The sequence below is a fragment of the Trichechus manatus genome, unplaced genomic scaffold (assembly GCF_000243295.1).
Source record: "Trichechus manatus latirostris isolate Lorelei unplaced genomic scaffold, TriManLat1.0 scaffold00035, whole genome shotgun sequence".
Taxonomy (NCBI): Eukaryota; Metazoa; Chordata; class Mammalia; order Sirenia; family Trichechidae; genus Trichechus; species Trichechus manatus.
In genome coordinates, this window is record NW_004443971.1 from 20065521 (window position 1) to 20083335 (window position 17815).

A 17815-nucleotide genomic window follows, 5' to 3' on the forward strand; every position below is an offset into this window, starting at 1 on the left:
AGCAAGTGTATAAATATATCTTGAGATCACTTTTTTGTTTTATATTTATATATAATAACTTACATATTAAATAGACATATCATTTATAAAAGTTTGTATAGAAATATATATTATGTATTCATATTATTGTTCTAATTTTTATAAATTATCCCTTGAGAATGGAGGGGGTCATGCTCTTCTAGTGACAGAGAAACACTGACAAATGACCATGGTTACCTGGTGGGTGAAGCAGGACTATCCAGGGGTCCACTGACCCATTGCACCCCCTAGTTCTTCCTGCCAACAAATGGGCACACACTCTAAAGTAAAGTAAATCTTTGTATTTAGCCAATATATGAGGCAAAATAAACTGGTTACGAGCTGACTTGGCCACAATACAGGGTTAAAAATGATGACATAGTAGTCTGACATAGAAAACGGTCCACTGCCAGGCATGGCAACTTTTACCATCAGCTTATGTAAGTTTTCAAATAGTTGCTAGTGTTTGTAATATATTTGCCTCCTTGAATATATTTGCTTTCCGTCTTTAGCTTCTCTAACCAAAAAAATAAAATCTTGTTGCTGTCGAGTGATTTTGACTCATAGCAACCCTATAGGACAGAGTAGAACTGCCTGATAGGGTTTACAAAGTGGCAAATCTTTACAGAAGCAGACTGCCACATCTTTCTCCTGCAGAGCAGCTAGTGGGTTCAAACCACCGACCTTTTGGTTAGCAGCTGAGCACTAATGCCACATAAAATTGTTTGATTTTAATTTGCTTGTGTTTGAGATGATCTACAAATTGATGTAAGTTCCAGTTCACCTCAGCCTGTTGTGTCCAAAAATGCCCCTGGCCCTTATAAATTTGACCGAAAAGCTACATACATATACATATATGTGTGTGTGTGTGTGTGTATATATATATATATATTTTTTTTTTTTAGCTAATTAGGGGATATTTTTAATTTGGATCTCTATATCCTTAAAGGCCATAGGCTTTTCAAGGACGTTGATGTTGTACAATTGCACAACAACTAAATTATTGTGCATAATTCTCCAATCCAATTTTAGAATTATGCTCAGAGGAGTGTTCTAATATATGGCCCTGACCATTCCTTAGTGTTTGTTTCAGTCCATTGATCACTTTTTTCTTTATTAGAACAACAGTTTTATACATTTTATAGTTGAGTGTCTTCCTGTACTGTTCAGCCTCTCCATTCACAGATACCCTCCACTGATTGTTATTAATAAATAATTAGGATCTATAGCTAGTCTCTGTGTGTCAACAGTTGCTGTTGAGTCAGTTACAACTTAGGGCCAACTCATGTGTGTCAGAGTGGAGCTGTGTTCCATAGGATTTTCAATGGCTGATTTTTTCGGAAGTAGATTGCCAGACCTTTCTTTTGAGGTGCCTCTGGGTGGACTCAAACCTCCAACCTTTCAGTTAGCAGCCAAGTTCATTAACCATTTGTGCCACCCAAAGACTTCAAAGGGTTATTAGACATGCTATAAGTTGTCACTTTCCACCAGAGGGAATGACTCATAATCTAGTTTCAAATTCAGGTAGAGTGAAGTGATAAATCAGCTTTGAACAGTATAGCACAGCGATTAAGGGCGTGGACTCTGAAGCCAGGCTGCCTGCTTCAAATCCTGGCTTTGCTACCTATGAGGCTGATGAGACCCTTGACCTTTCTGTCTCAGTACCTGCTGCTTATCTGTTCATACAGCTGCTGTTGCATATGTGTGAGTGACTCATCAAGTGTTGAGATGGTACCTGGCACCCTGTAAGTACTCAGTATTTGCTGTTATTCATAGCTGTTCATTACCAGAAGTAACAGCAATAGAGATATGCAGGGTACTGGCCTCTAGTGCTCCCAGGGCAGCTCACTCCTCTTTGGACACTGGTACTCTTGGCCAGTTCATACATTGCTTCTCAGAACCCAAATTATATTCTGTTCTCTTGAGTCTCTGTGGCTTAAATCCACAATGTGTTCTGTGCCAAAGAGGGATTTTGCTTCTCTTTTGTGTGTTCCTTTGTTCAGCTTACAACAAAGCAATACTACCCTATACTGTTAAGGCATTTTATTTAATTTGGGAGTTTCTGTCTCTCTCTTTTAATGCTGTCTCTCCTAAAATTCAAACGTGAATTCACTGGATCCAATCTGAGAAACATATCAGATTATACTTCAAATTGCCTTTATCCTGAGTACTGAGGAGCTGTGATAGATCAAACATGTCTGTGATCTTTATTTTAGAATAATATTTCCTAGGAATCTTTGTTTCATTGTGCAAATATATCTGTAAGCCTGCGCATCAGCCCTTTCAACGTGTCCATGAGCATCTATATTCCAAAGGTAAACATATCTTACAATAAGCGTGGGGGCATTTCATTTCCAAGATTAATTTGATTAATGTTTAACAGGTGATGTTCTCACAAAGAAAAATTTAGGGACTTAAGTGATTAAGTGTTTAATTCACATTTGTTGTGTTTTATTTTTTTGTTTTTTTTTCTTAAGGAGAGAGACAAAGCTGCAAGAATTATCCAGTCAGCTGTAATCAATTTTCTAACTAAACTAAGATTGAAAAAGGAGATTATTGCAGCACTGGTCATTCAGAAATATTGGCGAAGATTCTTAGCACAGAGAAAATTATTAATGTTAAAAAGGGAAAAACTGGAAAAAACTCAAAATAAATCAGCAGCAATTATTCAGGTATAGTATCCTGGACTAATTTTTTTAATTACAAATTTTTTTTTTTAATTTAATGATATTTTTAAGGAAGAAGATAAAATGTAATAAAGTTCTAAATGATTATAATTCTATATTTTATCTAATATTTAATTTTAACAAATATTAATACCTGCCTACTACCTGCATAACACTGTATTGTGTTCCGCATATGAGCTTGAACTAACCTTGTATTCTGGGATAAAACCCACTTATTTGTGGTATGTTATTCTTTTTATATATTGCTTGATTCCATTTGTTAATATTTAGGTGGATAGTTTTGCAACTCTCTTCATGAAGCATATTGGTCTGTTTTCTTGTACTCTTTTCTTATGGTTTTGGTATCAGGGTAATAAACTATCTTCATAAAATGAGTTAGGAAGTTTTCTCTTCCTCTTAATTTTCTGGAAGACATCGTGTAGAATTGCCAATATTTCTTCTTTTCAGGTTTGGAAGAATTCACTAGTGATACCATCATGATCTGGATATTTCTTTATATGAAAGCTTTTAATACAAATTCTGTTTTTAAAATTATCATAGGACTAATTCATCTTCAGTGAGTTAGTTTATGGTTTTCAAAGAATTGGTCCATTTCATCTACCTTGTCAAATTTACGTGTGCATCGTTGTTCATAGTATGCCTTTGTTATCCTTGCTCTATATGATTTCAATTCTTTTAAATTTGTTAAGGTTTGTTTTATGACCCAAAAGAGGTCTTCCTTGATCAGGGGTTGGCAAAGTATGGCCGGTGGGCTAAATCTGGCCTACCACCTGGTTTTGTAAATGTAGTTTTTTAGAACACAGCTATACCCATTCATATATGTGTTGTTAATGGCTGCTTTTGCATTATGGTAGAAGAATTGAGGTTTGCAGCAGAAATGCCCTACAAAGCTGAAGATATTTACTATCTGGCCTTTTAAAGAAAAAGTTTGCTCACCCCTGATCTTAATGAACGTTTCATGCGCACTTAAAAAGAATGTGTATTCTGCTATTGTTGGGTGGAGTGTTTCTCTATAGGTAATGTGTCATTTCTCTCTGGCTGCTTTTAAGAGCTTTTCTTGGTAATTAATTTTCAGCAGCTCATGTATGGCCATGTGTTTCTTTGAGTTTATCTTGCCAAGGGTTCACTGAGTTTTTTGAGTCTGTGATTTTATGTCTACGGTATAATTTGGACAGATTGAGCCGTTATTTCTTCAGAAGTTTTTTCTGCACTGCACTCTTTCTCCTCACCCTGTGGGACACTGATGACACAAATGTTAGATCTTTGATATTGCCCCACACTTCCCTGAGGCTTGTTCATTTTTTTCCCAATCTTTTTTCTCTTTCTTGTTCAGACTGGATAATTTATATTACCTATCTTCAAGTTCACTGACTCTTTCGTGTGTCACCTCCATCCCATTATTGAGCCTTTCCAGGGAGTTTTATATTTTGGTTATTGTATTTTTCAGCTCTAATATTTCCATTAGGTTGTTATTTCTACATTTCATGTCTTTGCTGAGACTTTCTATCTTTACATTAGTTTAAACAGTTTCCCCTTGTTGGAGCCTTTTAACATTGGCTTCTTTAAAGTCTTTGTCAGATAATTCCAATGTCTGTGTCTTCTCAGCATTGACATCTGTTGATGGTTTTTTCCTGTGAAAGTTGAGATTTTCCTGGAAGTACTTTGCCAAGTAATTTGAATTGTACCTTGGGTATTTTGAATATTATGGTATAAGAATCTGGGCTTTTTAAAAATCTTGCAGCAAATGTTGGTGTTTTTGTTTTACAGTGATATATACTTAGTAAAAGCTCTTTATTTTTAATGCATATGTGACAGTGCTGATAGAATTGCTATTGTAATGTGCAGAGTTGTTAGGAGAGGAAGTGGACTTATAGCCCATGTTAAATATCGAAACAGATTAATATTTCAGTATCAGACTAGTAGCAGTATTTAGAAGGAATGATTATGGACATGTAAAATAATCTAGCCACACTGACCTTTCATTTCTGAGTTTGAGGGTTTTATAGACAAAATGTTTAGGGAGGAAAGAATAATGGTATGCATTCTTCAACTCTGAATACTATTTATGCTTTATGTTTCCTAGTTCTTTTAAGGTAGCTTAATAATGCCTTACATTTATATATCGCTTCAAGTTTTCAAAGCCATTTTACATAAGCAAGCTGGACTGTAGTCAAATAAATGTTTAATTACTTGTGCAACTTTCATAGTAAAAGAAATTATGTGAAGTACCCATCACTTCTTGTCAGGTGATGCATAGTAGAGGAATAAGGCAATGTCCGTTAGGGAAAACTTAGAGGTAAAGAGTCAGCAGAATGCACATGTTGTCTCTAATTCTCCTCAGCCATGTACAGATGTGCTTGGGCCAAGCATAGCTCCATGCATAATGAGTAGTGCTATAGGAGAGGGAGAGACCCAGCCTCATACTCCTTTTTATGAGTAAGTGAAATAAGGCCATAGAGAATACCCCACAATCTTGGTAATGTTGGGAGTGTTTTGGACAAAGTAATGGCCTTATTGCCAAAAGAACATTCAGAGCTTGTGCCCCAGTATCCTGGGGTCATTTAGATATTAGCAACTGAAATCAGCTTGAGACTTTGTAGCCCTTTCTGTTGAGCCACCTCATTGCTGGGTTAATAACGGGGCAGGGAATGTGGGGTGGGGTGTGAAGGGTGCAGCCATGGGTTTTTAAGAGACAAGCAGTTTATCACTTCTCGAGTCCTTCCCGAATTCTACTCTCTAACTGGGTGTTTATAATTCCTAAATAGGGAGAAAGGAAGTAGTTTCTTCTTAATTAAAATAATGACTGTAAGAGTTATCATGCTCGTTTATTTCTCAAATTCCTATATTATCTGGTCTGTAATGCGATAGCACAGAAGCCCTCACATAAATAGTTACTTATCATTATAAGATAGCTTAGCAACCTTGAAATAAAGGGAAAATTTAAGAACCAGAGATATATTCATAGAAAATAATTAGAATCAGTAGGTAGCAAAAAAATACTACTATAGTTTTATTTTGACTCTAGTGCTTCTGGTATAATATAAACATGTTCCTATTTCTTACAACTCTGGAATACAAATGTAATTATAAATATATTTGTTTTAATTGTAAATTGGCTACAGCTGTATCAATGTACAAACTACAAAAGAGACAAGTCTCTTTTACAAAAATACGTTAGGATTGTAATTTCATGTGCTGATTTTTAAGTAGAATGTTAGAAAGATTAGTATTTTCAAAGGTGTTAGTTATAGAAAGCTTTATCTGTTTTACTTTGTGTCTTTTCTTATTTTCTCAGGGATATTGGAGAAGATATTCCACTAGAAAAAGATTTCTGAAATTGAAATATTATTCAATCATCCTGCAATCTAGGATAAGAATGATAATTGCTGTTACTTCTTATAAACGATATCTGTGGGCTACAGTTGTAATTCAGAGGCATTGGCGTGCTTATTTCAGGAGAAAACAAGATCAACAAAGATATAAAATGCTAAAATCATCATCCCTTGTAATCCAGTCAAGGTTCAGAAGATGGAAGCGACGCAAAATGCAATTACAAATAAAGGCTGTGATAATACTGCAAAGAGCTTTTAGACGGTGGCAGGTCAGGAAACGAGCTAAAGAAAAGTCTGCTATTGTCATTCAGTCGTGGTATAGAATGCACAAAGAATTACGGAAATATACTCATATTAGATCTTGTGTTGTCATCATTCAGCGAAGATTTAGGTGCTTTCAAGCCCAAAAGTCATATAAGAGAAAGAAAGAGTCTGTTCTGACTATCCAAAAGTACTACAAAGCATATGTGAAAGGAAAGATTGAACGGACCCAGTATTTGCAGAAACGGGCTGCAGCCATTCAACTGCAGGCTGCTTTCAGGAGAATGAAAGCTCGTAATTTACACAGACAGATTAGAGCTGCTTGTGTTTTTCAGTCCTACTGGAGAATGAGACAAGAAAAACTTCAATTTCTAAAACTTAAGAAGATTGTTATCAAATTGCAGGCACATGTAAGAAAACATCAACAGCTACAGAAATACAAGAAGGTGAAGAAAGCTGCCCTTATAATTCAGGCTCATTTCCGAGCTTACATTTCGGCCAGAAAAGTTCTAGCATCTTATCAGAAAACTCGTTCTGCTGTCATTGTTCTACAGGCTGCATACAGAGGGATGCAAGCTAGGAAAAAGTTTATTCACATCCTAACATCTGTTATAAAGATTCAATCATATTATCGGGCTTATATTTCCCATAGAAAATTTATGAGCCTAAAAAATGCAACAGTAAAGTTACAGTCAATTGTCAAGATGAAACAAGCACGCAAACAATATTTACGTTTAAGAGAAGCAGCACTGTGTATCCAGCGGTGGTACCGTTCCAAAAAAATGGCTGCCCGAAAGAGAGAAGAATATATTCGGGTGCAGAAATCTTGTATCAAGCTGCAAGCTTTTGTTAGAGGATACCTGGTCCGAAAGCAGATGAGGTTGCAAAGGAAAGCTGCTATTTCACTACAGTCTTATTTCAGAATGAGAAAGATGCGGCAATACTATCTGAAAATTTATAAAGCAACTGTTGTCATTCAGAATTACTATCATGCAAACAAAGCACAAGTCAATCAGAGGAAGAACTTCTTGCAAATCAAAAGAGCAGCTACCTGCTTGCAGGCAGCTTACAGAGGTTATAAAGTACGCCAGCTAATCAAACAACAATCTATAGCTGCTCTTAAAATTCAAACTGCTTTTCGAGGCTATAATAAAAGGGTAAAATATCAATCTGTGCTTCAGTCTACTCTCAAGATTCAGAGGTGGTACAGGGCATACAAAAGTGTTTATGATACAAGAACGCTTTTTTTAAAGACACGAGCAGCTGTGATATTTCTCCAGTCTGTTTATCGTGGCTGGAAAGTTCGGAAGCAGATCAGAAGGGAACATAATGCTGCAATGAAGATTCAGTCTGCTTTTAGAATGAGCAAGGCCCGGAAACAGTTTAGATCGTTAAGAAGAGCAACATTAGTCATCCAGCAACATCTGAGAGCAAGGACTGAAGGAAAGAAGCAACGTACGGAGTACATTGAACTCCGTCGTGTAGTTCTGGTGCTTCAAGCTACATGGAAGGCCAGAAAACTGAGAAGACAGTTTCAAAGGCAACACAAATGTGCGGTTGCCATACAGTCATACTATAGAATGTATGTGCAACAGAAGAAGTGGAGAGGCCTGAAAAAAGCTGCTCTTCTGATTCAAACGTATTATAGGGCTTACAGTATTGGACAGAAACAGCGTCATTTGTATTTGAAAACAAAAGCAGCTGTAGTAATTTTACAATCAGCTTACCGAGGTTTAAGAGTGAGAAAAAAAGTAAAAGAGAGCAACAAAGCCGCTGTCACTATACAGTCTAACTATAAAGCATACAAAACCAAAAAGAAATATGCAACCCAGAGAGCTTCAGCTATTATGATTCAGAGATGGTATCGAGATACTAAGATAGCAAAACAACAACGTAGGGAATATCTTAATTTAAAGAACGCAGCGATTAAGATCCAAGCTGTTTATAGAGGTATCAGAGTAAGAAGACAAATTCAACGCATGCACTTGGCAGCCACTTTTATTAAAGCCATGTTTAAAATGCATCAGTCAAAAGCAAGATACCATACAATGAGAACAGCAGCTATTGTAATTCAGGTAAGATACAGAGCGTACTGTCAATGTAAAATACAGCGTGCAAAGTACTTGACAATTTTGAAAGCTGTTAATATTATTCAGGCAAGGTTTAGAGGTTTAAGAGTCAGACAGACTTTAAGAAAGATGCAGATTGCAGCAACACTCATTCAGTCATACTACAGAAGATACAGACAGCAGAAGTATTTTAGTAAGCTAAAGAAGGTAACAAAAACAGTACAGCAAAGATACTGGGCAGTAAAAGAAAGGAACATACAATTTCAAAGGTATAACAAATTGAGGTATTCGGTAATATGCATTCAGGCTGTTTTTAGGGGAATGAGAGCTAGAAGACATTTAAAAATTATGCATTTAGCAGCAACCCTTATTCAGAGGAGATTTAGAACTCTAATGATGAGAAGAAGATTCCTGTCTCTCAAGAAAACTGCTATTTGGGTTCAGAGAAAATATCGTGCAAATGTTTGTGCGAGGCATCGCTTACAACAATCCCTACGATTTCAAAAGGCAGTCATTAAAATCCAGTCATCGTATAGAAGACTTATGGTAAAGAAAAAGATGCAGGAGATGCGCAGGGCTGCTGTTCTCATCCAGGCAGCTTTCAGAATGCACAGAGCACGTGTGAGATACCAGGCTTTGAAACGTGCCTCAACTTTAACTCAGCTGCGATACCGAGCAAACAGAGTTGGGAAACTGCAAAGAGAACATTACCTAAAGCAGAAGAGCTCTGCAGTGGTGATTCAGGCTGCTTTTAGAGGCATGAAAACTAGGAGACACTTGAAAGCTATGCATTTAGCAGCTATTACTATCCAGTCAGCTTATCGAAGGTTAATGGCAAAGAAAAAGATGCAAAGAGCTGCAGTTCTCATCCAGGCCACTTTCAGAATGCACAGGACATATGTGAGATTTCAGACTTGTAAGCATGCCTCAGTTCTAATTCAGCAACATTACCGAGCGTATAGAGCTGCAAAATTGCAAAGAGAAAACTATATCAAACAACAGCATTCTGCTGTGGTCATTCAGGCTGCATATAAGGGAATGAAAGCAAGACAGCTTTTAAGGAAAAAGCACAGAGCAGCTATCGTAATACAAAGCACATATAAAATGTATAGGCAGTATTATTTCTACCAAAAGATTCAGTGGGCTACGAAAGTAATACAAGAAAAATACAGAGCAAATAAAACCAAACAGAAAGCTCTGCAACACTCTGCACTGAAAAAAGCAACAGCTTGTATTCAGGAAGGTTTCCAAGACATGAACATTGGAAAGCAAATTCAGAAAGAGCATCAGGCTGCCACTGTCATTCAGAAGCACTTTAAGGCCTTTAAAGTCAGGAGGCATTATCTCCAGCTTAGAGCAGCAGTGTTTTTTGTTCAAAGAAGATACAGAGCACTGATTGCAATGCAGATGCATACCCAAGCAGTTATTTGTCCACAGTCTTCTTACAGAGGCTTTAAGGTACAAAATGATATCCAGCGAATGCACCTGGCTGCCACACAAATTCAGGCATTGTACCGAATGCACCGGGCCAGAGCTGTTTATCAAGCAAAGAAAACTGCAATCATTGTTATACAGAATTATTATAGGTCATATGTCAGAGTCAAAATGGAAAGAAATAGATTTTTAGCAGCACAGAAATCTGCACCAACTATTCAGGCTGCCTTTAGAGGCATGAAAGTCAGACAGAAATTGAAAAACGAGTCGGAGAAAGAGATGGCAGCCATTGTTATCCAATCTGCATTCCGCTGTTACAGAGCTAAAACTCAGTATCAAGCTGTTGGAAGTGCAGCAGTTAGGATTCAGACTTGGTATAAAGCTTCTCTACTTGTGCATTCGCAGAGAGCAGAGTATGCTTCTCAAAGAAAGGCTGCAGTAACGATTCAAAAAGCTTTTCGTAAAGTGGTCGCAAGAAGACTGGAAACACAGAAGTGTGCCGCCCTGCGAATTCAGTCCTTCCTTCACGTGGCTGTGCATCGGAGAAGATTTGTTCAGCAAAAAAGAGCTGTTGTCACTTTACAGCAGTACTTTAGGACATGGCAAACCAGAAAACAGTTTTTGTTGTGTAGAAAAGCAGCAGTGGTTTTACAAAATCATTACAGAGCGTTTCTGTGTGCAAAATATCAAAGACAAGCTTACTTACAAATCAGAAGCAGTGTTATCATTATTCAAGCTAGAATGAAGGGATTCATACAGAAACAGAAGTTTCAGAAAATTAAAGATAGCACCATAAAAATCCAGGTATTTATACATTTAATTTTAATATAAAACTTTGATTCTTTTTACCAATATTTGTTAGAATTTATCAAATCAGCTTAAGCAGGTCATAAAGAATGCTACTTAGTTGGGTGACCATTTTATTTTTCTTCCAAAGTGGGAAAATTTTGAGAGTGAGAAAAGGGGCACCAATAATAATTAAGTCAAGACCCCACAGAACTGGGATTGTTCTGGCCATGTTCACCCAAGGCTTGGCACATTTCAATAGGTGTTAATTTTAGCACTCAGAAGAATTTGGAGAATATAGTCTGATTGATGGGAGCACTCTCAAATTTATTTAAGTGTAATTTTTATGATAAAGTACTATTTTGTATAATTTAAGCCAAACAGGATAACTGCACTTCTTTACCACTCTGTTAACCAGAGCTACTTAGGATAGATAGACATACTTCATTCAAAGTATTTAGCACTTTTGGCTTCCAAAGTGCTTTCATATTATTTTGTTTGATCTATTCTTCAGATCTATGAGGAACACGAGGTTTTATCTCCATTTGAAATATGAGGAAACGAAGAGAGTTTACTAAGTAACTTGCCAATGTTGCAGAGAGAGGTAGATCTAGGCATTGAATCTATTGGAGCTATTTCTTTTCTACCACAATAGAGTGGGTTTTGAACCTATGTGTGATGTGTTGATAGTTGCTGGGTTGCTGTTAAGCTTCGAAATAATATTCTTATTCAACAAAAGCCGAGTGCTTGCAATGTACGAAATACTATACTGGGTGAATAGAACAGACAGTGCATGAGCTGTATTTAGTTACTGTCCTCAAAGAACTTAATGGAGCCAGGAAGAACAATTGTAATTGTGTTACTGGAAACATAAGCGAAGGGGAACCTAAGCTAATTCCAGGGATCACAGAAACCTTCCTAGAGCAAGCGGATTGAAGATGAGATGTTAAGCGGAAAGATGAATTGCAGTGTGTGAAATGAACTGTAAAATGTATGGAAACAAGATTCCACTCACAGGAGTTAATGGGAGAAAGTCCAAAAATGATAGTGTGTATAGTGCAATAAAAAGAGGGATATGAGACTAGGTTGGTGGTAGAGAGAGTAAGACTATGGATGATTTTGTAAGACATGGAAACGAAATTAGTCTTTATCCTCCAGACTAAGAGAAGCTCTAGAGGAATTTAAGCAGGAGAAGACCAGAATCATATTTTTATTTTTGAAAAATTACTCTGGCAGAAATGTGGAAGATGAGCTGGCAGGGGAGCAAAAACTAGAAGCCCAGAGACTAGTTAGAATATTAGCAGTAGGTCTGGTGAAAGATATTTATAAGTTCAGTATAATTATATGGGATTATGAGAATTTGATTTGAAGGATGGAATTAGCAGGGTATAGAGCGTACACAAAGAATTATGCCATGTTTGTGGCTTAAGTAACTAGGTGTACGGTGCCCTTCACTGAGATATGGAACAAAGGCAGAAGTAGGTTTGGAAATTGGTGATGAGTTGATTTTGAGGTACATGAAGTCTGAAATACATAGCAGATGTCCAAGTTGAGACGTCCAGTAGGCAGCTGGCTTATTTGGAGTTTCAGGAGAGTAGCATGGATTTCAAAATTTGACTTGGATATTATTAGCACACACATGGTAACTGAAGTCATGAGGGTGATGGGATCACCTAGGAAGAATGTTTAGAGGGGGTAAAAGAGCTTGGAACATCTGAAGAACATCAGAATTTAAGGGCATGCCAAAGAGAAGCCAACAATTGCAATGAAGAGGGAAAGAAGAAAACTAAGAAAGTATGGTATCAGGAAACCAAGGGTCAAGAGTATTACAGCTTCTAGGAGAAAGATGTGTTCAACTTCCAAATGCTGCCAAGAGGTTAAGATTGAAAAATGTTAATGGGATGTATTGGTTCGGGTTATATTAAACTGTAAATGACAGAAAAGCAAAAATAACAGTCTTATGAAAATTCAAAGGTTTTTTCACTTATGTAATTAAATCATAAAATTATATTTTGCACATGTAATTTTTAGCATATACCGGTGATCTCAAACTTTGCTGCACTTTGCAATCAACTGGAAAAAATGCCAAAGACTGGCTCTAACCCCAAGACATTCTGATTTAATTGGTCTGGGGAGCAACCTGGGCATCAGGATTTTTAAAAGCTCCCAGGTGATTCTGCAGGGCAGCAAGGTTTGGGAACCACTGATACATACTGTGCATTACTGAATACATTTATACATACGTGTTGGTATTCAGGATTATTTACATAGAAACTACGGATAGTATACTCGGAGTGAGTTAAGGGAATTCCAAGAGTAATTTTGACCATATGTAATTCTTGCCTTATTAACTAAATGAAGTAATTAATCCCCATATAAGGTGTGACTGCAGTACGTGTTGCAGGAGTTTTGGAGTCAAACAGATGTGGGTTCAAATCTTACTATCCTTTTCTGACTCCGGTAACAAGTCTCTCCTTTCTCAACCTCAATTCCCTTTCCTATAAAACAGAGATCCTAATAATGATCTTAAAAGATAGTTGTAAAGATTAAATGAAATAGTTCTCACACTCCCTGTGTGGCATCAATAAGTTACTTAAACTCTCTGGGCCTTGGTTTCCTCATGTTGCTGTGAGGACTAAAAATGGTTACTACAGTGCTAAGTGCTCAGGAAGTGGTAGCTGTCACTTAAACTTGTAGCCAGTCACAAGGTTGCCAAAATTGGAAGTCTGACAGTCTTTTGAGAGATAGGAGCTCTATTCTGCTGCAGGGTGGACTCAGGCTGTGCATAGGATGGATGGGGTGGGAAGAGGGAGAGCTTCCTCTTCCTCCCCAGATAGTAGAGTAGGCCAGTGTGTTCATTTTCCTTCTGTTCTTCCAAATGGATTGAGGTGGTGGGGACATGGCACATATCTGCTTTTCCAGATACTGTGCATATTTTACAATTTTTAAGTATTGGTTAGAATTATGTTAGGCCAAGCTGGTAGCCAGCTATAAGTTATGTGCAATAAAACACATAGTAGGCATTCACTGTAGTAAGCACCAGTGTTCTTAATGATTGTATAACTCAGAGGACTCACTATGGGTCAAGATGAATGAGCCTAATAGAACAGGCATGACATGGCAATATTTTTACAATTGATTTTTGTCTGTGCTAGTCTTGTATTAACCTTATTAACTGTATTTAATACAGATTCATACAATTTACAGAAAAATAGAGCACTCATTGCACATTTGCTTTACTTATGCGTTTAATAGGCTGTGTGGAGGAAATATAAAGCCATGAAAGCTGCCTGCAAGATTCAAGCCTGGTATAGATGTTGCAGAGCACGTAAAGAATATCTAGCTGTATTAAAAGCTGTTAAAATCATTCAAGGTTGCTTCTATACCAAACTGGAGAGAACACGGTAATGTATCATAGCTATGTGTGAGAGAAAGAGTGTATGTGCGCGTGTGGTAGCCGAGTCCTTATATAAAATAACACTGCTTGCTGATTTTTTTTCTTTTTTTTAATGTTTGCTGTGCTTAATTTGTATGGTTGGTTTTGTTGCTGTTTTCTCAGTTAATGAAACAAAATATATCTATATATTACATGTCTGTCTGGTTTTTTGAAGTGGTGCTTATCCTTGATGATACCCAGTTTAAAAATATATACACATAAAACCTGTGAAAGCTGGAAACTTTGTAAGGTAGAAACCTGTCAAAGAAGGAAAACTCAAATATTTTCCACTAAAATGAGTGATAGAAAAGTGTAAGACTGTACCTTGTCAAAGGTGGAAAACTTGAGAGACCCAGAAGAACAAGGCAGTCCTGTGGCGTTGCGGTTCTCACAGGTTTCCGGTGTATGTGTGTGTATATATACATTTACTCTATACATAATTAATTCAGGTTCATAGGGATGAAGGTTAGGATGGAAGGGTAGAAAGAGAATAAAAATCCAGAAAGTCTTGGTTCCCTTACTAGTGCTTTAATCTATTTTGTTGCGGACTTACGTACTGGCAAAAGTTTTCTTATTCATTTTTTTTCTTTCATCTTTATATTCCCCATTCTCTTTATACTTAATAATGAAGACCCTAGTTACCAACCTGTCTGTGCTAATTGTATTTCCCTATTTCTAGTTCATTTCTTTTATATACATTTTTAGAAGCTGTTACCAGATTACCTACTTCTTATTTCACAGCATGACAATTTTTCTTTAGTTCTCAGAATTGATGAATTATGGCATCAGTGATGGTTTTAAACACAGTTTAAGTTTACTAGTGTTAGAAAATTTCCCAAATCAATTACATAGGTAGAATCAGGGCTTGACGTATAAAGATACCGTTGCTACTATCAGCTATTTAGACCAGTGTCTCATTTTCATCTTCTAGATGCTGAATTTCTCACACTGACATTCAGCCTTATTTTCTAAGAAACATGGCAACAAGATAAGTTAATCCTTCTGCCTTTTCCACATTATCGAGAAGAGATAAGAGTCTTTCTATTCTCAAGTTTTATCTATTTCTACTGTGTCTAATCTCCAGTCCTCACATTTTTCCTCCAATTTCTACCTATTTGTAGAATATTTTCATTTAGAAATTTGATGATCTTTCGTTTCAAATGAGCATCCCTTTCTCATTTCCCTGATGCTGCTGATAATTGCCAGAGTTCACTTCCTGACCACCTCTTGTCTGCGCACAAACCCAGTTACAATATGGACTCAGATTTTATACTTCATTATATCTGCTACCATCCTCAACAACCCTTTATCTAGATCTATGTAATTGTACTTTCTTTTGTCCTCTTCAAAATTCTTTGTTGTATTAGAATCTTAAACTTCATATTTAGTGGTATAACTTCTCACCCACTATTGGAATATTGCCAAGATAATTGCAAAACTTCTTCATAGTGTCAATTCACATGTGTGTAAAATTCTGATTGTTTGAATATAAGTATGAATTCTCCTTTTCTTCTTCACTTTTTTATTTTGCCATCACCTTTCTCATTTTATGTATATTTTTTCCTTTTATTAAAGGAGAGAGAGAATAAATATTAAAAAGATTCAAAGTAATTTGAGCTTGCTTTCCAATGACTACTTTTTTAGGTTTTTGAATATGAGAGCGTCAACAATCATCATTCAGAGAAGATGGAGAGCTGTACTTTCTGGAAGAATAGTTCGTGAGCGCTCCTTAATGATAAAAGTAGGTGTAAAGAATTTCAGCTCCTTTTAAAGAACTGCTTTAGCAAACAGAAAATAAAGCATTATTTTTAACGTCTAGCTATGCGTTTGTTTTTCACAAATCTATTACAGTCAATTAAAAATTATATTCATTCATACAAATATTATTTGATAGTATTTGTGGACATGTGTGTATTTATAAACTATTCTCAACCACAGATTGGAAGTGACTTCTAGAATAAACTATTTATTTGGAGAAACTCATAATACACTTTCATAATAACATTGTCTCTAGTACAAGTCAAACACCAAATAAGCCACCATTGGTAATCTGTTTTAAAATTATATTTAACATCAATGTTTTGGAATAGTTGGAGTAGTTATGGTCTTTTATTAAAGAAATCAAAATTTAAAAATTAATTGTAAATTAGATGTTTGTGTAATATTCACTATGGTTATATAACACTATTAATCTTACTGCTACTACTGGTAGTTAATATATGCCCAGCATCAGTTAAGCTCTTGTATATTTACAAACTATTTGATCCTCTTAACAACCCTTTGAGGTAGCTATTAGCATACCCATTTTACAGATGAGAAAGTAAGATCCACAGAAATGAAGTGACTTGCCGAAGGTCACTCAGCTGGTAGGGAGGGGAGCTGTGTTGGAAAACAATTCCATTATAACTCATATCCTTTTTTATGTATGTTAGAATTTGGTTGTCAGGATGTTATATAATTGAGAAATCTAAGGTGTACTGGTGGTAGGCTATGGTTCTTAAAGCTACAAATAGCTTCCTTCATAGCTGTTCATAATACCCATTCTGCTCTCCATATTATAGGTAGCTTTTTTTTGTTTTTTGGATGAATTTGCCTGTAGTAACGTTAATCCTTTTCTTCCTCACAATGAAAAGTATCAGGAGGATGAGAGAAAGACCACCCAGAGATCTGTTCATTCTGGGTTGCACCTTCATGAAAACTTCATTTTTAGTTATAGACCTATATGAGTTTAGAAGTAATACACTATCACCTTTTCATATCTATGAAATATGACAGTCTTGTTATATACCTAAAAAAATGTTTTATATACTTATAATTACACAATGTCTTTTATATTGAGAAATTCAAGAATCTCTAGCAGGTTGAAAATCTTATTTCTATCTATTAATATTACAAATTTTTCATTATAGAGACATCAAGCTGCTTGTTTGATCCAAGCAAATTTTAGAGGCTATAAGGGAAGGCAGGTTTTTCTTCGGCAGAAATCTGCTGCCTTGATCATACAAAGGAATATACGAGCAAGGAAGTCTGCAAAGTGTGAAAGGATAAAATATGCTGAATTAAAAAAATCTACAGTTGTTCTACAAGCAATGATCCGTGGGTGGTTAGTAAGAAAAAGAGTAAGTATTTTTAACTAGAATATCTCTGTCTTATTAAATGAAAGTATTTGTTGTTAAATAGTATTAAGAAATTTTAGATTTTGGAGAATAATTTCAGAACTAACATAACCTTTAACTTGAATTCACTCACCTTTTGCAGAGCCATGTAACAAGAGCACTGGTTCCCATAGATTTCGGTTCTATGAACCTACTATTTCCCACAGATGCTCACCACCAAAAATGTAAAGTAAAATTTCCCTTATGTAATAAAATCTTAAAAATGGAATGTGAAGGAGGTCAATTGTTATTCAAGTAGTGTTTTGCTACCACTAAGCAACTCTAAGGTGTTGTAACTACTGTCCCTGTGTAGCTTCCACATCTTCAACAAGAGGGAACCCTCCTTTGAGAGCTCACGGATGTGTCTGGCATCTAACACGTTCGCTGGCAAAGACAAAATATTACATTTGAAGTTAAAAACGGAAAATCTTTTGTATTTTGTTCATTAAATATAAATTGAAAGTCTTATGGCTAAAGGCCACCTTAGAAAGCTTATGCTATAAGGGTCTTATGCTAGACTGGTGCTAGATTATCTCATACTAGAGAAATTAATTCAGATAATTTTGTGTGATTAAACAACCCTATCTCTAACAGTTGTACTTGGAATGCTTTAATCTTTTTTTGAATTTAATATTGA

At 36.1% G+C, this 17815-nt stretch overlaps 1 protein-coding gene across 1 annotated transcript in view; it reads left to right on the forward strand.

The window, feature by feature from the left end:
• Positions 1 to 17815, forward strand: part of ASPM (assembly factor for spindle microtubules) — a 55219-nt gene that overhangs the window by 25511 nt on the left and 11893 nt on the right. The window contains exons 17-21 of the mRNA XM_023730368.1: positions 2496 to 2690; positions 6001 to 10605; positions 13843 to 13991; positions 15668 to 15764; positions 16933 to 17142. Coding sequence (XP_023586136.1) covers positions 2496 to 2690; positions 6001 to 10605; positions 13843 to 13991; positions 15668 to 15764; positions 16933 to 17142 — 5256 coding nt within the window. The remainder of the gene's footprint in view (positions 1 to 2495; positions 2691 to 6000; positions 10606 to 13842; positions 13992 to 15667; positions 15765 to 16932; positions 17143 to 17815) is intronic.